Here is a 20,364-nt window from a genome sequence, read left to right on the forward strand (position 1 = left end):
TTGAACATACTTTCTATTGAATATATCCCTGTCGGTCATTAAGCCGATCGTATATTTAGATACCACATAGGTACCTTTATGTTCGTTCGGCCTTCACTCTGCCGATCATATGGTAAAAGCTTTATAAGGCTGAGTACCTTTAAGCTCACTTGAGTTTTTTCTGGTCGAACACACATAAACAACTTTATGTTCGGTCAGCCTTCGCTTGTCCGATTGTATGCTAAGAGCTTTATAAGGTTGAGTACCTTTAAGCTCACTCGAGCTTTGCCCGGTTGAGTACACACAAGCAACCTTATGTTTGTTCAACCTTCACTAGGCCGATCGTATGCTAAGAGCTTTATAAGGTTGAGTACCTTTAAGCTCGCTCGAGCTTTGCCTGGTTGAGCGCACACAGACAACTTTATGTTCGTTCGGCCTTTGCTCGACCCATCGTATGCTAAAAGCTTTATAAGGTTGAGTACCTTTAAGCTCAATCAGGCTTTGCCCGGTCGAGCGCACACAGGCAACCTTATGTTCGTTCGACCTTTGCTCAGCCGATCGTATACTAAGAGCTTTATAAGGCTGAGTACCTTTAACCTCGATCGAGCTTTGTCCAGTCGAGCGTACACAAGCAACCTTATGTTAGATCAGGTTTATAATCGGTCAGCTCTATCTGAGCATCCTGCTTGGAAAACACTCGGGCGCACTTTCAGAACGTTGATGTAGGGCGATCAACAGAACCAGTTAACAAACATCACCCTGTCCCAACCTTGACTTTAATATCCCTGTCATTTCCTGAATCCGCTCGTTATAACTCGTATCAGCTACCAATTGAACTGTTGCAAATATTCCTTAAAATGTTCTTTAGGCTTTTGCTTGAGAACAAACAAGTCATGTGGAGTTTTATGATATTTCCAACTGGTGGCAAAGTGCTGCACGAATACAGTTTTGAACTCCTCGAAGGTCCAAATGGAGGAAGCTGGAATTCGATTGAACCATCTTTACATCGAGCCTGAGAGAGTTGTTAAAAAGATTTAACACTTAATGTCATTCGTATACTAATATAATAGGGAGGTGTTCTCAAACATACATATGTAGTCTTCGACGTCGATTGTTCCATTGTATTCCCCGAGTTGCAGTGCTTGAAAATGACGTAGTAGTTAATCTTGAAAGATAGTTCTTGAGAATGGAGGGTCTTGAGGTACCTTTGCTCCTCCATATGCAGGAGCTTTTCACTTCAAATGGTTTTGATGGCGGGTTTCTCCCGAAGTTTTCAAGGATAAGTATAGCCGATGTATCGATGAGAGTGGGGATTGCCCCTTGAGGCATTCCGATCGGTCGAGTCGACCTTTGGTCAAACATTTCAATTGATCGAGGAGGCACCTCCATAGGAGGGTTGGTTATGAGTGATGTTGATTGTTGAGGTTATCCTTGCAGCACCGCCTGCACTATCATAGTGACCAACTCGTTGAAATCCTTTGTTGTCATGATGATGATATTAGATCTTTTCGTGCTATCCATCTTAATGTCTCAGTTCATGTCTTAACTCAATGTTCCCACGGACATCGTCAATTTGACTATGCTTGAGACAATCGACAACGAGTCACCAATGAGTTGACATCGATGTTAACTTTATTGTCGATCACCTAAAAACACCAAGGTTTTGTAGAGAAATCCGTCGAAGCCAAAAGGGAAGTAAACAAGAAGTAGAGAGTTAGAATGACGACCGGAGGTTCCCCTGTACAACCACTCTTACGCTCTAGTATGTCTTCGATAAGGGAGGATGAAGAAGAAAATATGAGTGGTCTAGGATTTCTCGAAGTTTAGGTAAGTGCGCACATACCTGCATTCCTAGGAGCTGATGACCTTTTATAGAGTTTTGACTATGCCCTCATGTTGTCCATGTGTTTTGAGATTCCCACTTACATTACCCACGTTTCCTAGAACAAATGGCTGCGTTTTCCCACGTTCTTCGAAGAAAATATTCACGTTGTCCATATCTTCCGCAAGCAACGGTACAGATATAGAGCCTGTTCGGAGTCGGGAGCAACGTAGAGTTGGGGCCGCTATGGAGTGTCGAGAATAGCATGGAGTTGGGACGGTTATGGAGCACAATGTGGTGTGGAGCTGAGACCGATGTGGAGTTAGGAATAACATGGAGTTGGGACGATCATGGAATTGGGGCCAATGCGAAGTCGAGGCTGACGCGGAGTCGAGGCCCACGCAGAGTCAAGGACAATTCAAAGTCGGAGGCGGTTTGTACCTTTTGTTGACTCTAATCACCACCTTAATAAGACTATTGACTTAGCCTTAACTATGTAATATTAACTGATTACCTCTCATATCAATGTTTATAATAAAATAGTTAAAAAAAAATCAATTTACTGTATGCCATATTTTTTTAAAAATTATGTATCACTTTACCGTCGAGACTTCCAATTGACTTGAGATTTATTCTGTCCTACGTCTAATGTTTATGTATTTATATTTATTTTTTTTATATCTGTGATATTAATACTAGAGATGAGTAAGATAACAAATTTATTTATTATTATTATTAGTTTTTTAAGGACTTCCAATTGTACGAGATCGACAATGACATACATTCCCCTTCAGTTACAATAGCATACAAATTTATTTATTTTTTATTATTATTATTTTTTAAGGACTTCTAATTGTACGAGATCGACAATGACATACATTCCTCTTCAGTCACAATAGTATACATATCCAAATTGGATAGATAATAAAATGCTGACTAGGAGAGTAAGAAATGTATTTTATTTGGATTACAGTTTGACTTCAAAAGGTTCTACAATTAGTTGACCTTTTTACACTGGTTCCACTTTGAAGACAAAAATAAATCTAAAAGCACTCTATTTTATTTAAATCATAAAAAACATTTTTTATTTTTTTAAAAATGGTTGAATTAGTTAAAAAAAAAAAAAAGATTTTTCAGGAATGTATACTGATGACACAAACGTTGAGACAAGGAGTCACGCAAGCAAATATTAAACGGAATGACTTTGTTAGTTAATAATCCATATTGATCGACTCCAACATCACTCTTGTGACACGGCAAGTCTCTATCGTGTTTCGAATTCATTAATGGACGCAATGTCTTGCTTGCTCAAGATTCGGTGAGGCAGGTTGGCAGGGATAAAGTTCAACCTTCTACCTAAAACCGTTTTACCAAAGTTTGAAATATCGATAAGATCAACTATATATAATTCATTACTTCTTTAGAGTCTAGATCACAAAAGAAGAATAAACTGTCTCATTCGAAGGAAGTGCACCTTTAGATACTCTTTAAGTTTTTTTTTATCCTTCTTGATCATTTATCAAAAGTTCAAAACCAAAGATAAAAGTTATTCTCGAAGATGTCAACATAGATTTGCAATTTAAAAGCATAACTATTTGGTTCATCATCTCTACCTTTAGAAGGACGGGGCCAAGTATTAGTTTAAGCGAGCTATAGCCTGGGGGCCAGCTAAGAATTTGATTAATTTTACTTGTCATATCTTACATTTTTGGATTTTTAAAGGAAAAGAAAGAGCTTTAAAAGCATGAGAGTCATTTAGATAACATTTTTAGTCCGACTACCATTCTTAGCTTATATGTATAAGTTTCAGCAATGTTAATAAAAAAAATATTCTAATAAAAAATAATTAATTAAAATTTTATTTAATTGGGTTTATCAGATTCCTTATAACTTATAAGAGCTATTTTATTAAAAACTTGTCCCTTTAGCACATATATAGTAAGATACTTAATTATTAATTTTATTTATCAAAATAAAGTTTTTAAAAAATTATCATATATTATGGATATGATATAATTTAATTAACTGATATATTAAGAGCGAAGAGACGGGAGAGAAAAAAATGAATTCGGGGATGATGTCGCCACGTCACCGTGAGTTACACAGGAGCCTCCATTTTTCCACCAATCCGGAGCTCGCAGTCTCCCCCCTTCTTAAAGCGCAATGACTCCCTCCAGTTTCCTCCGTCTCCCTCTCTTTCACACTTCGAGAACAGGGGAAGTCCGAGATTAGACAGTACTTCAGAAGGAGCTTTTGAAGCCAGGACGACGGATAGGAAGGCCACCATGAGCGGCGGCAGGCTCCCCGCGCTGGTGCTGCTGCTGCTGGCGGCGGCGATGTTGGCGGCGTCAACGTTGCCGGTGGAAGCCTCCGTCGGCTACGACCATAAGGCGCTGATCATCGACGGTCGTAGGAGGATTTTAATCTCCGGTTCGATACACTACCCGAGGAGCACTCCGGACGTAAGGATGAAACATTATTCTCTGGATTTCTTAGTTTTTATTGTGCAAAATTTGAACTTTATTGTTGGGATCGTCTCCAGATGTGGCCAGACCTTATACAGAAGGCAAAAGACGGTGGCTTGGATGTGATCCAGAGCTACGTGTTCTGGAACGGCCACGAGCCTTCTCAAGGACAGGTTTTGCTAGAACTCCTCCATTGTTCTGTTCTCCAATCCTGCTTTCTTCTTGAACTAAAGATTTCAAGGACAGTTTTACTTTGGAGGCAATTACGACCTCGTTCGATTCGTCAAGCTGGTGAAAGAGGCCGGCCTCTACGTTCATCTTCGAATTGGTCCTTATGCTTGCGCAGAATGGAACTTCGGGTACGTCTTCTTCTTCTTCTTCTTCTTCTTCTTCTTTAAACTCTTCCCATCCAATCTGCTGATAGTAACTCATCTGTTATAAAATAGAGGATTTCCTGTTTGGCTTAAGTATGTTCCTGGAATCCAGTTTAGGACAGACAATGGGCCCTTCAAGGTAGGATTTATCATAAAAATCCTTTCTTTTAATAGTTAACTTGATCTCCAACTAAAAAAAGCCCTTTTATTTTAATGCAAAAGGCGGCGATGGAGAGTTTTACGACGAAGATCGTCTCCATGATGAAGGCCGAAGGTCTGTTTCAGACACAGGGCGGCCCCATTATACTATGTCAGGTAAGCATTTTTTTTAGTGTTTAACGAAATTTTAATAAAATATTATTTATTTATTTATATATAATTTGAGCAGATTGAGAATGAATACGGTCCCGTAGAATTTTATGGAGGTGCTCCGGCTGTGCGTTACACCAACTGGGCTGCTCAAATGGCTGTGGGTCTGAGCACAGGCGTTCCATGGGTTATGTGCAAACAAGACGATGCCCCTGATCCAGTAGTAAGTCCCCAATAGGCCTCTTCTCATTAAATTAGTGTTTTTCTTTTCCCTTTTTCTTCTTATTTTTCTTTAAAAAAGAAAAAAAAAACTAATTGACTTTGGCGTTGTGTTTTTAGATAAACACATGCAATGATTTCTACTGCGATTGGTTCTCTCCAAATAAACCGAATAAACCAACTATGTGGACAGAACTCTGGACTAGCTGGTAATTATTTTATCCCCTTAAATTACCACAAAAAAAATCCTGAATTAATTCATTTGTCTCGATTTCCATAGGTTCACTGCTTTTGGAGGCCCAGTTCCTTACAGGCCGGCTGAGGACATAGCTTATGCAGTTGCAAAGTTTATACAGAAAGGTGGATCTTTCATCAATTACTATATGGTAAGAAAATATTGTGTTTTACTTTAGATTTTTCAATTAACAAGTAACTCAAGTGAAAAAGATTGGCAGTATCATGGAGGAACAAATTTCGGTCGAACTTCCGGTGGCCCTTTCATTGCAACAAGCTATGACTATGATGCCCCAATTGATGAATATGGTATGAAAAAATTATATTTATTTTATTAAAACCTGTTGTTTACGCTACTAAACCCTTTTTCCAGGGCTCTTGAGGCAACCTAAATGGGGTCACCTAAGGGACCTCCACAAGGCCATCAAACTCTGTGAGCCGGCCCTTGTGTCAGCGGATCCCACAGTCACCAAACTTGGAAACAGTCAAGAGGTTTGTTTAGTTCCACAGTGTTTCAATGGTTTAAAAATTGGCAAGAACTTATCTTTGATTCCTTATAGGCTCATGTGTTCCGATCGAACTCCGGTGCCTGTGCTGCATTCCTTGCTAACAATGATCCTAGTTCAGCTGTTAGAGTCACTTTCAATGGATTCCCTTATGATCTTCCAGCTTGGTCCATTAGTGTCCTTCCTGATTGCAAAACCGTGACATTCAACACTGCAAAGGTAAGATTTTGGGTGTTCATGAATGCGCTATATGCTAACGACTTTGGGACTAATGTTCGATTACAATTCAGGTAGCAGCTCCAACTTCACAGATCAAGATGTCGTGGTTCGAAGGGTTCTCTTTTAAGTCCTATACTGAAGATATCAGCTCATTGGACAGTAGTTCCTTTACAAAAGATGGACTAATTGAACAGTTAAGCTTGACATGGGACAAGTCAGATTACCTTTGGTACACCACATAGTGAGTATAACAAGATGTAATCAGAGAGTTAACTACTTTTGAAATCTTTGATCAGATGAAGCAAAGTCAATGACCCATATATTAACAATCCTTTCAGCGTCGACATCAGCCCGGATGAACACTTCCTGAAGACTGGCAAGTGGCCTTATCTGACTGTGATGTCGGCCGGTCATGCCATGCATGTTTTTGTCAATGGACAGAAGTTCGGTGAGTATTGCTCTCGCTTAACCAATCTCGTTTCACTCGCTAAATTATACATCTAAACAGTGAATTTTCCACAGGGTTCGTGTATGGTGGTGTAGACAATCCAAAGATAACTTATTCAGGGAATGTGAAAATGTGGCAAGGAAGCAACAAGATCTCCATTTTGAGTGTATCAGTTGGCTTACAAGTGAGTGCAAACTATATTTCTATAAAAAAAATAAAAAACAATCAATCTCATAACTGATGAACTTACTTGTGTTTGTTTCAGAATATTGGTAACCACTTTGAGACATGGAATGTGGGTGTTCTAGGGCCAGTTACCCTAGATGGCCTTAATGAGGGAAAGAGAGACTTGTCATCACAGAAATGGACTTATCAGGTTTCCCTTATCCACTTTTCAATTTCTTTATTGGCATTTCCTTTCTGATTAGTATCTGAGAAAGAAAATGATGTGTTTGCACTTTGCAGATTGGTACACATGGTGAGCATTTGAATCTGCACACTGCTAGTGGCAGTTCTTCAGTTAAGTGGGGAGATGCAGCTAAGGACCAGCCCTTCACCTGGTACCAGGTCAGTGGAGTATCAGCATGACCCTTACTTTGTAGGAGTGGCGACCTTAAGTTGGTCTCACTGTGCAGGCCTACTTCAATGCTCCATCTGGAAATGAGCCATTGGCTTTGGACATGAGCAGCATGGGGAAAGGTCAGATATGGATCAATGGGCAGGGCATTGGCCGCTACTGGCCTGCTAACAAGGCATCAGGCATTTGTAGGAGCTGTGATTACCGTGGCAATTACAATGAGAAGAAGTGTCTGAGCAACTGTGGAGAGCCTTCTCAAAAATGGTGAGTACACAATCTTTTGAAACCTAGACCAGGCTAACCAGTTTGCAAATTTGGAGATAGGGTTTCAACCTTCAACACTAACTAATTATTGGTTTTAAATGTCAGGTATCATGTTCCTCGATCATGGTTAAATCCAACTGGGAATTACCTTGTGGTGTTTGAAGAGTTGGGAGGGGATCCAAGTGGCATTTCTTTGGTGAAGAGAACAGCAAAATGATGAGACATAAAATTAGAAAATATTGTGCTGTCAATGTAGTTTTGCAGTTCCCTCAATAAACGGAAAAAAAATATTTTCCTTGGCCAATTTAAAATGATAAGATGTGCATAAACTTGCATGGAGATTTATTAGATTTTACTATTCGTTCATTGAAAATCCGTTCCTGATTAAGCTTGTAAAGGCTAAACAAACAAGTAATTCAGTAGGGGAACAACTACTATGACAATCAGGTCATCAACTCCTCTTGCTCAAACTGTAAACCAGATCATTTTGGTTGTATTCACAATCAGATTTCATGTATCCTACATAATGTTTGCCATCACTCAAGGAGAATGCATAAAAGAAGGAAGCGTCTAACCAGTGTCAAGAGCACAAAAATCTCAAATGGCCACAACCTTTAGTTTCATTAAGAAAACAAAAGCAAGAGAATTTAACACATGTTTAATGGTATTTATGAATATTTGGCAGCATCTGCCATATGTACCAATTAGTGTGTCAAACGTGTATATCCAGACACTTATTTGTGTATCTAGTAACTATTGAAGCGTGAAGGAATATTTAGGCTTCAATATCTAGAGGATGCTGACCCTCCCTTAATTCTGAACGTGTCTCTTTGAACTTCTCAAAGCACCTGCAAACTTCTTCAACTCAGCTTTCTCTGGAAAATAGGTGTTTTCTTGGGCAATCAGATTATTTTGGTCGTGATACAGTTCTAAAGAAGATTGTGGCTCGTTTCTACTAAGTGTTGCTTTTTCATTCCAATGAGGTGTGCTTGCTTCTTCCAGTTCAAGCCTCTGAAGTGTTTGGATGTCCAACGACAGCCTAGAATTTATCTGAGAGGAAAAATCTTGATTATGCTTCAACAACTGATTCATTTCTTGAAAATCCTCCACTTTTCTTTCTGAACGTGCTGAACTTGGTGTTGTTGCATCCACTGCAAAATCTGTGCTATTATGTTTGGTTTTTCCTAATACCAGGTTTTTAAGGTTGCTGAGAAACTTTGCTCTGTGGGAACTCCGTGTTAGCGATAAGGTATCAAATGAAGTATCTTCAGGTTCTTCTGTAGAAGTTTGTGAAGAATACTCCGAAGCAGCTTCAAAAAGATTTAGACTTCCCTCATCTGCACCAGAATTTGCATACTCCAGTATGAGTTGTTTGGCCATCTGTTCTGATTTTAGACTCAAGCTCTTGCTGAGATCTCTTGCAACTGTTTTCCCTGCAGGTGGTTGATAGTTCCTCAACTCATATCTTAGGCAAGCATTTATCCATTTAAGATAAACCAGTTCCTCAACATCTGCACACCTATCCATTTGTAATTGTTCAATCTCTTCCTTCAAGATTTCATTGATTTTCCTCAGTTGGTTGACTTCGTGCAGTTCTTCCACCTGCAATGAAATTATACTTAACTTCAGACATTATAATGAACTGAAGCATCAATTGTGCACCGCTGGACATAAATTTGGTATTACTTTTTTGAGATACCCCAACAGCACAAACAGGTAAAAGATTTTGAGAAGATCATTTGGAGAAGAGAATGGGTGCAAATTAAAAATATACCAAACCACATAGAAAGCACAACACAAACAGTTGCAGCAGATGGAGTGACATGATTATGTACCTCACATTTTTAGCACTTGTTAGCAGTGAAATCTTCTAAACGAAGAACTGAGACAAACCTTTGTACTTTCAAGGACTGAAGGCTTGGAACTTTGTGGAGCTTCAAACCTCTTTGCCAAATTGGATTTCTCCTCCACAAGCCTTGAATTAATAGTTGTTAGTTCTATAACTTTGTTTTCCAACTCCTCCAAGCTCTTCAACTTGGTTTCCAGTTCTGCGTTGTTATTTACATAGCTTTCTTCCCTGTGCTGCAAAGATACAATCCTCTCATGAAGAGAGGCCAATATTTCTTTCTCCTTCTCCCTATCCGACTCAAATTTATTCTTCAAAAACTCAACTTTTGCTCTGGCAGCCCCAAGCTCATTCTTCATTATCGCATAGTCCACCATCTGAGATTCTACCTTCTGGTTTTCAGTCTTCAAAGATTCTATCTTCAAACTATACATCTTAGATTCCATCACACTAATCTTCAACCGACTCTCAAGTTCTCTCATGGTAGCTTCTTGCTGTTTTGCTCCATGGGAATCAAGCAACTGGAATTCAAGATTTCTCTCCCTCTCCTGAAGGAACGCAACCATCTCCCTTAGCCGCGTGATCTCTTCCTTCACCTTTGGCCACTCCATATTTGACACCTCAAAATCCTTAACTAAAGAATCGTTCAATTCAGGCAAAAGGAAGCCCTCTGCGTCGCTTGAGGTGTTACTGGTAGGAGATAGCCTCGTCGTGGTGTTAGACGTGCCATTTACATTAGCTTCTTCCTGTTAAACATGATCATCTAATGAACAGAAACAAAACAAACTGAAGGAGATCGACTAAATTGGTTCTTGGAAATTTACGTTTTTTAGGTTGCGGAAATCCTGGCTTCCGTCGGTATCCTTCTCGCTAGTGCGCAGCTCCCCACCAGCTGTTAATTTGTAATCAGATGCAGTAAAATCAGATTTGATTCATTAGGGCTTTCAATTTCTCCCGGTTAAAACTTAGTAAAAACCAAAAATGATGCTAAAAAAAAAAACGATAGAAACGAAGTTATTGAAAACCTGAAGACGGGATCGGAAGCGGCGGCGGACAAGGGCGAGGACGACGGGACCGCCGCCGGAACTGGGAAACGAGAAACACAGCTACCGAGAGAGCAATAGCGATGCCGATCTCGACCAAAAGAGGCTTTCCGTCCCTCTTCCCTCTCTCCACCAGCTCCGACTCCACGCCACCTCTCCGGCCATCATGAGCCGCCGTCCCATCTACCTCCGCGGTCATCGACCCGCTCCAAGATCACACCTTTTCGAGAAGCATCAATCCAAAGCCGCCGCCTTCGAGATCGTCTGCGTACGAGGTGCGCGCTTTCTCAATCTCAACGGCGCGTAAACCATCACCAGGGCCAAAAAGAGGATCAAAGCTTTTCTTTTTGGCTTCTAACAAGTTGACCGTTACGTTCACCCGCATGTGTACCTGCTTCTTGGCCCACGTTTTGATGTGATATTTCTGGCTGGAATTTGATCTGATTTGTTGGGTCTGTTGGCGGACGTTACCTTTTTTTTTTTGTTATAAATGTTTACGTTTCAATTTGATTTTGTTTGTTGCTGTCTTTTTTCTTCCAACCTCAGCAGTTGCTCCGCTGTTGTCTTCCACTGTATTTGACGATGCAGCTGTTGACAAATATTTCAATGTAAATATTTTGACATAACTGAAATGAAATGTAAAATAACTTTTTTTTTATTATTAATATGTTTGGTCCATCAGATCTAACTAATTTTTGTTTAGTTCATCCAAGTTTTAAAATTCATGGTTATTTATTATTGTTTAATAAAAAATTAGTGGGATGCTATTTTAATAAATCAGATTAAAAAGGATTTTTTTTAGTTTTAAATTTTCTAAAAATAAGAAAAATATTTTAAATATAAAAAATGATAATAAAAAGATAATAATTGGGTGTCCAAATTAAAATAGGAAAAACAGCATAATAGTAGTTTTAGTTTATGCTTGGCCGCCCCCTCAGGAGGGAGAGTCAGAGGGGGAGGAGACGGTGGGGTCGAGCTTGACGATGGAGCGTGTGGCCGCCGCGAAGCAGTTCATTGAGAACCACTACAAGAATCAGATGAAAACATCCACGAGAGGGAAGAAAGGTCGGCCTACGTACTCCATTTGCTCGATTGGCCCCTTTACCCTTCTCTCCTCGATCTCGAGCTGCTTGATCTCGGGTATAGTGGGCATCTCGGTCTCTCTGGATTTGATCCCACTCTTCTGCTGCTGTCTTTTTATGAATTGATTGCAGCTCCTTTGTTTTGTTTTTCTTCATTTTTGATTCGGCGAAGCTATACACAAATCCACTTCCTGACCCGACCCGACCAGTGTCGTCTAACATGGGTTTAGTTTTCTGTTCAGTTCGTGAGAAAATAACTTATGGGAATTGATAACGGCTTAAGCAGATTTGAGAAATTCTCAAATCACATAAAAATGACCAAAGGGCACACTGATTTTGGAGCGTTCTTTCCATTCTACCCCTTCCGCTAAAGTTAACTTTTTAGTTTCTTTCTTCTTTCCTTGGCATGCAACTCTTCTCTATTCTCTTTCCTTCGATTAAATTTTTCCTTTTTCTCTCTTGTTTGCATGCATGCTTGGTGCTTATTTTTAAAAGTTGCACAATAACTTAATTACATTAATACCGTGGTGCTGTTGATTTTTAAAAACCAACATTGCGGTGATGGTCTGCTCTTAGATCAAGTCCAACATGATCCTGGTCCATAGAAGAACAGCCCAAGCATTCTAGCTAAAAGTTAACATAATAATAGAGCACTCTGAGGAGTCTGAAATAAGTAATAGAAGACATCTTGGACTCTTTGCAACTTCAAAAACCCACGTAACATGAAACGAGTGCAATTTAAGTTCTCAAGGTTGATTAGTGGATTTGATCGAAACCCAATGATAGACCTGGGCTATTTAGATTTTTGCAAACATGCACCCATCCGGTAGGGTTGAGTGAGAGAAGGTAGATATGGTGTCAACCCTTGATTCTAATCAAGAAATGTCTACAGATCAAGCCCAAAGTGATCCTAGTCTCCTAGAGACCATGACCAAGTTGGACTTGATTCGTTTGCATATCAAGCCCAAAGTGGTCTTGGTCTCCCCACACTTCCTATAGTTTTCCTTGATCAGAACATTTGACATCATATCTATCTTCCTCTCACTAATTCCTATCAGATGGGTGCAAGTTTGCAGAAATCCAAATAGTTTAGGTCCATCAATGAATTTCGGTCAATTAATCGACCTAGAGAGCTCGGTCAATTAATCGACCTAGAGAGCTCAAATTGAACCTATTTCAGGTTCTGTAAATTTCTGAGATTGCAAAGAGTCCAAAGGTGTCCTCCATTACTTATTTCGGGTCTCCAGAGATGCTCCAGTATTACGTTAACTTTCAGTTAGAATGTTTGGACCTGATTTCTTAGAGACTAGAACGACATTGAGCTTGATTTGAGAGTGACCACCACAGTGGTGCCGGTTTTTAAAAACCAGCACCATAGTGATTGTTGCATGCAAAGGAGAGAAAAAAAAATTTAATCGGATGGAAGAGGAGAGGAAAGTTGCATGCAAAGGAAGGAGACTAAAAAGTTAGGAGGGATAGAACGGAAGGTCATCCAAATTAGTACGTCATTTTGTCATTCTCAAAGTATGCTGCATGATTTGGGAATTTCTCGTCCTCTCGGATGGGTCTAGTGGCTAGCGCATGAGGTGTTGCCATCATGAGGTCCGGGGTTCGAATCTCGGCAAAGTCGAGATAAATATCTCCCTTATGTGCTAGTCACTATTCCAAAGGCTAGTAGCCGCCTGTGATTTATCTTCTCCGTGTTGGCCCTGGGACGGGTTGGCGGGGGCGCTGGGGGCGAGCGTATTCGCCTTTTGCCATCATGATTTGGGAATTTCTCAAATCCGCGTGTGCCCTTTGGTCAATTCCCAAATAATTTAATATGTAGGCCATGGATTTTAAAAGTCATAGCTGGGCCATCCCTATTTTATTATTTAGAATTATGAAATGTCATAGTCGAAGCATCATGTTCCACCTGTAGAGCTACTATTTTCCAAAGTTGTTTTTTATAAGATTTCTAATTGGTTGATTGGTTGGATTTTGATATGATATAGTTGCCATCTGAGCTGAGTTGAATGATAATAATGAATATGATAAAGAACATAATATGAAATAGTGTGCAGCCTCCAGCATGACTATTGTGCACTGCTTATACAATTCAGTGATGTTTATTTAGTTCCCTTGATGAATATTTCATCATTGAAATTGATGCCATAATTTAGAAGTTAAACTCATGAGCTACTGCTAATACTTTGCTATCCCAGTCTTGTTATTTTTAGTGTGTAAATCCCTTTGAATTAACTTCATTTATCCTTCTGAAAAATGTGATATTTTAATTTAAAGTTGCTTTGAATTGACTTCTCAGAGTGATAAATTCTTATCTCTCACTCTTTCTAAGGACCACATTTAATGCAGATGCAATGTTTGCTTCTGTACTCAAATTTGTAAAAAAGAAGGATTGAATTGGAAGTGTATATTTTTGCAAGCAAGGCACATGACAAGTTCTAAGAGTGTCTTGGCTCTGAAAGGGGAATTGCAAACTAATTGACTCAGATAAAGAATGCATAATCTACAAAAATTGAAAATGCCTATGATGATTTTTTTCTATGCTACTGATATGATTCTGAATCATGTAAACTCTTAATCATGTTTCTTGACGATTGCTATCCGACCATCCTTATTTGTTTTTTTTCGAAATCTAAGTTTAAATTTATTCCCTTTGTTTACTTAAGGACTGAAACTTATTAAAAGTATATTACACTTCACGGCCTAAAATTGAGTGTAGCATATATTTGACATGGCTGGTTCTTAAAGTAAAGCTAACCAAGTAATGGCCAAGATGACACTAGTGGCTTATTAATGATTAAGCACATTACTAATCACCAAGGGCCTACTTTTCGTATCTTTTTTCTACTCTCTCATGATTGTGTGCCCTTCTGTTGATCCTCCGAAAATATACTTGCCACCTTGCTCACATTCTGGTGGTCTCAACTTCTAAGGAAATTTCTTGAATGAAAGCTATTTTAGATTGTTTATTGATTGTGGAACCAAAGTTTAGATGGACTAGCATTATGACTTTAGCTAAACAGTGGTAACTTTGTTGTATTTTTCATTGGAAAATATTTTAGCTAGAGATATATATGACAGCCTACATATATGTACATATGTTCTTATTTTTATATCAACTTTTGAAATTGTGGTGAATCTCATGGATTGGTGCTTGATGAGAATATGTTCAAATGTAGACGTTGGTTCTTGGAGAGAACATTGGCTTCTTCACAAGTTTCCAAGGAAGAGCAACTCAATTTATTCAAAGAGCTCGAGAGAAAGAGACAGAATATATGAGACTTAAAAGGCATAAGATTTGTGTCGATGATTTGAGCTGTTGATGATAATTGGAAGAGGGGCTTTTGGGGAGGTCTGAAATTGCATGATCTTTGTCGCAGAAGGGAAATTAATTCTAAAATATGCAAACATACAGCCTTGCACCTGCAGTTAGAAAATTGCTTTGGTTCTTCCCATATGTCCGTTAATATGGTTATAGATGCGAAAAAGAATACTAACTGATATTCTTGCATTTTTGTTTTCTTTTTGTAGATTTGTGACACTTATGATATACTTGTTTAAGTGTGGCTAAAAATTCAATGGAGGGTTCTGCATCTGGTCATATTAGTACAAAAAGACTCTTCAAATGCTTTAGATTTATTTGCTGACTTCATGAACTACTTTTCCAGATTTTCTTAAAACAAGATCTGAGCATTATTCTGAAAATTGCTGAAGACAACATCAACAGTTATCTCATCCTGTATTACTTGGTTAGACAGAAATATGATTCTATCATATTGTTAATTTAGCTGGACAGTATCTGATAAATTCAATATTTCAATCCTATGATATTATTCATATTTTTTTGTTCTCTGAATTTTGTTTTTCTACCATCAAAGACCATGAAGTCCTGTGATCTGAAATACTATATGATGTGTATACAAATTGGATTGAAATGCTTTATCATTCAAAGATCACAATGACACAATCCCATTAGCATGTAATCTGGACAGCATACAGGTCAGGCTTTGCCGGGAGAAGTCATCTTATTCCATGAAGAAGTTGAGGAAATCTGAAATGGTTAGCGGGGGGGAGGTAAGACATCATGTCTAATTTCCTGTATTTCTTTTTTGAAGGCATAGGGTTGTTTGCGACTGATTATTTGAAATTTTGCTATAATTCTTCAAACATCCAAGTAGTGTATTAAAAAAAGGGAGAACTACTTTTTCCCCCTTCTTGATTTTATATGTTTGCTCTCCAACATTCAGATTACCTTTCTTCAATGCTGCTCTTGCCTTGTATATAAATAGTAATTGAAGCTGTAAGCAACGGTTGTATTTCTTACTTGACATCTTCCATCCTATTTGATAGGTCTTTTTTTTTCTTTTTCTTTTTCTTTTTTTAATTCACTTGTAGCTTCCATGCTCTCTTTTAGGTGGGACATGTAAGAGCTGAAAGAAACTTGTTCGCTGAAGTTGCTAGCTATTACATTGTAAATTTATACTGTTCATTTCAAGGTGATGAATACCTTTACCTAATCAAGGAGTATCTTCCTGGAGGGGACATGATGACCCTACTCATTATTGAAGATACCTTACTGAAACTGTTGCTAGGTTTTATATTGCTCAAAGTGTGCTGGCGATCGAATCTTCATAAACATAATTATATTCACAGGTCTGTACATTGCAGATTAGAAGTCACAAATGCTTGTCACATTCAATTATATTCTTCGATATTTTTTCACCATTTCAAGATCTACATATAGGGACATAAAGCCTGACAATCTTCTATTGGACAAAAATGGTCACATGAAGCTGTCAGACTTTGGTTTGTGCAAGCTTATTGATTGTTCAAAGCTTTCAATATTGAAGGAAGATGAGCCCATGCCTGATGAAAATATCCGGGAGTCGAGGGATATAGATGGGTTTTCGGATAAACATAATGATAATATATGGAAAAGCCCTCAAGAGGTGCTGCATTGGCAAATGAACAGAAGCTGGTATATTTACTAAAATATCTTATTCATAACTGCTCTGTGGAATGATTGTTTTCTTTCATAGTAAAATTTACTACCCATATTATTCCTTTTCATAGCTCAAGTCTCTGATATAACGTATCTTCTTTTAGGCATTTTCCATGGTCGGAACACGAGACTATGTTGCTCCTGAAGTATTATTGAAGAAAGGATATGGCATGGAGTGTGATTGGTAAGTAATTGTTGAAATCTGAATCCTCATATCCACATGCTTTCTAGTTGTGGTTGTAATCTTTATCTGATATTCAGTAGAAAATCAACTTGATGCAGTCCTTAAACTGCTATTGAATTAATTGTTGGGGCCTTTTAGTAATTATCAAAACGAGATTGATGTTTTTGTTTTTGGATTGAATGATTAGTTGTTAATTCCTTCTTAATGCTATGTAAAGATTCTTGTTTAATTAACTAAATCGTATTTCTATTATTCTGCATCAAGTGACATCAAAGCACAACCCCATCTTCTCTTCCTCTTTTTCAAATTTTCTCCCATTTTTCTTTTTCCTCTAGGTTCCTCTGGTCACATTATCCCCTCATACCCTTTCCTTCCCTTACCTCTCTCTTCTTCTCAGTTCTCCCTCTTTTTCTGGCATTACCTTTCATATTTTTAGTACTTTTCTCACACAGTCAGCCCTTAGCCTTTGCCATCTCACCAAACCTTCATGCCTCTGTCTCAATACGTCTGCAGCAACTTATATATAGGACATAACTCAAAGCACCACCACAAGAAATCATCAATGTGGTGATCAACCTTTGTTAACTAATGCTAGTCTAATGATCTATAGATCTCGCATGCAATATACTGTGATTCCATTCCCAGTTTCCCACCATATGCAAGACATAAGACTGAGTGTGAGAGCTGATCAATTGGGTTCGCAAATTGAAGTTACATCAATTAGACCACTTTACATTTATGATTTAACTAGCTTGAGTTGAGTCTATCCGCTAAGGTTGAACATCATAGAGTTTAATTAATTATTGAGTTTTTCTAGTATATGATGTATTGAGTGTGGTGTTTTGTCTAGTAAGTTTGGTAGGTAGTTTTTGGTTTCTCTAGTGCCTATGTGAGGGCTTGTCTAATGAACGGCTCCGTGTTATGCTGATATGAATTGATGTACTCTGAATCTCTTTTTCTCCCTACACTGCCAGTCTACCATCTTATTTCCCACTTTTCCCCATCTCCCAATGTTCTCAGGAGATTGAACCATTGAGGATATTAGTTTAATGGTTCAACAAGTCAGTCGAATTGAAAACTGATTATTGAAATATGATTTATACTTTTACAAGTATCAGATATGTTATATTAGTTTAATAAAGATATTAAAATAAATCATTTTGAAATATAAAAATCTTATGTACAGTAAAACATATTCAAACATATAGCTAAAGTTATATACTAAAAAAAATCTTATACCGTTATCTACCAGTTATATAGATTCAAATAGTTTGTGCATATGCTTATTTAAAATATATCTGTTTCAAAAATCTGGTTCTACCAATTCAACGTTTTCAAGCTGATTTTTGCTCCTTTTACCAATTTTTTCAAACCCTGGTTTTCATACATCAAACAGGACCAGGACGGGCTTCAGTTCTCATATTAACCGGTTGAATTGGATGTTCCAGTTTTAAAAGCATTGCTCTCTTCCCTATCTTTTCCCTTCTCGTTAATGATTCTGCATCACAACTTGATGTTACTGCTTGAATCTTCTAAATGATGGAAACCTATTTTTATATTACTAGAAAACTTTTATTTGCAGAACAATTTAATTGTGTAGCTGGAGCATTTAATGCCTACTCCTTGTTCGCACGGATTCCCTTGTAATATGATTAATATTTATAAATTGTTGGCAATATCTACTTCTTGAGTGTTTGTAGTATATGTTGTTTATCATGGAATAATATTTACGACACTGAAAACTGACTTAGGTTTGATGGATTGACTGAGTAGGCACATTTTCTCTCATTAAAGATTAGCAAATTATTGTATCCATTTTGAGATTAAACCTATTCAACATATTAACTCTAATAATTCTTCACTCATATTCTAACACATGGATACATGCTCTTGCCTATTTGCATTTAAATGTTGAGGATGGTTATGCACTATATCTCATGGAAACAAGTATATTCAGTTGTACTTAATTGTTGGAGAAATATGCATGTGGTCATTGGGTGCAATAATGTATGAAATGCTTGTTGGTTATCCTCCATTCTACTCTGATGATCCAAAAACTACTTGCCAAAAGGTTAAATCTGGCTAAACTCGTAGCTATACAATTATTTTTCTGATAAAAACTTATCAGTATGATTATAATCTGTTAGGATGATAGAATCATGTCTGCTTCTGAATTGTCATATAATTTGCTGATGAGCCTGCCTGCCTTAGGACCTTACAGGTTCTCTGTAGCTATAATATTGCCATCCTTTAACTCTGCTTATTTTCTACAAATACACATTATATTTTTCATTTTGTTTGTCTAGTTGTCATTTGATAATAAAAAATTGATAGATTGGTATAAAAAAAAGAATCTAATGACTTAAACACTTGATCTTTGATTGAAGTAATTTTGATTCCTTCTAAGTTAGTTGACTGAGAGATCCAATTCAATAACTGTGTTTATGACATCTGTCTTGTACCCATGAGGTGCAAACTGTTCAAGGCATAAGCATTGTGATCATGTAATAGTGACTTAATTTTTGGTTATACAAATCTTGGAGCTACTTCTGAAGATAGAGGTACATGCAAACAAATTGACGGGAATAGATTAAGTCCTTTCGGAATGAAGCAATCCTGCATCTGAGCAACTAAACTAGAAGTGGTTGATTACAAAGATACTTTCCTGCCGTGAGTCTCTATGCCACAATTTATACTAAATTGAGCTAGTGCTTTCTTGTGATTTTTTGCTGGAGTGTTATGTTAATTTCACATGGGCACAGAATCTCCTGTGTTGTCTTCTAGATTGGAACTTTTAGATAGTGTATTCTAGGTTGGAACTTTTAGATATTGTCTTCTAGATTGTAGCTTTAGATGTTTAATGATCTTGGTTATTGCAATGATCTGCCACTGTCCAATTTCTGATTTTTAACCGTACTTTTAGATTGTGCATATTGGCGAAATCAACTCAAATTTCCAAAAGATTCAATATTGTCTCCTGAAGCAAAGGATCTTATTTGTAGATTATTATGTGACGTTGAGCACAGGCCTGGCAGTGGAGGGGCAGATCAAATAAAGGTAAACTTCAAATGTTAAAAATTTACAAAAGAATATCTTGCTGAACCTATTTATTTATTTTGAATTTTGTTTAACTGCTTCTTTCCAGGCTCATCCTTGGTTCAAAGAAGTTGCTTGGGATAAACTTTATGAAATGTACGCAGCATTTAAACCTGAAGTTAATGGTGAATTAGATATTCAAAACTTCTTGAAGTATGATGAAGTGGTCTTCCTCTCTGTCCTTCACTATCTTGTTTTGCTTGTGAGAAGTGACTAGCTTCTCTCTCCATATCTTTAGTATTAGAAAGGTTGCAAGACATGAAACTTATTTCTCTTCATGAATTTATACTGCAATTTGCTTTTTGCTGGCTTTTTTTTATACTCCGATCTGCATTTGACTGCATCAGTTGGTTTGTGTTCCCAGATACCAGTTCATGCTTCATATTACTAACTAATTTTCTATTTTAAATCCTAAATAAATATTATTTAGCTGATTTCAGATGAGCAATGTTACATTGACATATTTTTTGTTTCGTGTGATATTAGCTTCCTTTGCTCCTCTGTTTTTGCATGTGATCCAATTGGACCCTCCTCCACCAAGGACAGGTTCTGGACCATCAAGAAAGGTAGGTAAAGTACTAATGTTCATCTTATTATAAATATTTTAGCTTTTAATAAACCTATGCACACTCTTAAATTATTGCTGATACTACATTAATTTTTTTGTTGTATTTCTTTATTGCATAATA

The 20,364-nt window shown here is 37.7% G+C and overlaps 2 protein-coding genes and 1 pseudogene across 2 annotated transcripts; 2 read left to right on the top strand and 1 right to left on the bottom strand.

Moving 5' to 3' along the window:
- The first annotated feature begins 4,002 nt into the window (after nucleotides 1-4,002).
- On the top strand, nucleotides 4,003-7,747 carry LOC121997802 (beta-galactosidase-like). Its single transcript, XM_042552428.1, has 18 exons — nucleotides 4,003-4,263; nucleotides 4,344-4,439; nucleotides 4,513-4,625; nucleotides 4,713-4,779; nucleotides 4,863-4,955; nucleotides 5,029-5,172; nucleotides 5,289-5,377; nucleotides 5,449-5,554; nucleotides 5,624-5,711; nucleotides 5,776-5,894; nucleotides 5,963-6,127; nucleotides 6,199-6,368; nucleotides 6,466-6,575; nucleotides 6,650-6,759; nucleotides 6,841-6,951; nucleotides 7,041-7,142; nucleotides 7,211-7,416; nucleotides 7,522-7,747. The coding sequence occupies exons 1-18, from the start codon at nucleotides 4,087-4,089 to the stop codon at nucleotides 7,631-7,633; spliced, it is 2,178 nt and encodes a 725-aa protein (XP_042408362.1). The 5' UTR covers nucleotides 4,003-4,086; the 3' UTR covers nucleotides 7,634-7,747.
- A 264-nt stretch (nucleotides 7,748-8,011) lies between these two features.
- LOC121997803 (protein CHUP1, chloroplastic-like) lies at nucleotides 8,012-10,632 on the bottom strand. Its single transcript, XM_042552429.1, has 4 exons — nucleotides 10,288-10,632; nucleotides 10,087-10,154; nucleotides 9,310-10,008; nucleotides 8,012-9,018 (listed from the first exon to the last, which is right to left on the bottom strand). The coding sequence occupies exons 1-4, from the start codon at nucleotides 10,502-10,504 to the stop codon at nucleotides 8,227-8,229; spliced, it is 1,776 nt and encodes a 591-aa protein (XP_042408363.1). The 5' UTR covers nucleotides 10,505-10,632; the 3' UTR covers nucleotides 8,012-8,226.
- A 587-nt stretch (nucleotides 10,633-11,219) lies between these two features.
- LOC121997804 lies at nucleotides 11,220-20,155 on the top strand (annotated as a pseudogene).
- The last annotated feature ends 209 nt before the right edge of the window (nucleotides 20,156-20,364 follow it).

Source organism: Zingiber officinale, chromosome 6A (assembly GCF_018446385.1).
Source record: "Zingiber officinale cultivar Zhangliang chromosome 6A, Zo_v1.1, whole genome shotgun sequence".
NCBI lineage: Eukaryota > Viridiplantae > Streptophyta > Magnoliopsida > Zingiberales > Zingiberaceae > Zingiber > Zingiber officinale.

Coding starts and splice junctions, on each gene's coding strand:
- LOC121997802 (XM_042552428.1), top strand. CDS start 4,087: ATGAGCGGCGGCAGGCTCCCCGCGCTGGTGCTGCTGCTGCTGGCGGCG. Junction 5,378..5,448: donor ACAGAACTCTGGACTAGCTG/GTAATTATTTTA, acceptor CGATTTCCATAG/GTTCACTGCTTTTGGAGGCC. Junction 6,369..6,465: donor TACCTTTGGTACACCACATA/GTGAGTATAACA, acceptor CAATCCTTTCAG/CGTCGACATCAGCCCGGATG.
- LOC121997803 (XM_042552429.1), bottom strand. CDS start 10,504: ATGACCGCGGAGGTAGATGGGACGGCGGCTCATGATGGCCGGAGAGGT. Junction 10,009..10,086: donor ATTTCCGCAACCTAAAAAAC/GTAAATTTCCAA, acceptor CATGTTTAACAG/GAAGAAGCTAATGTAAATGG. Junction 9,019..9,309: donor CAGTCCTTGAAAGTACAAAG/GTTTGTCTCAGT, acceptor ATTTCATTGCAG/GTGGAAGAACTGCACGAAGT.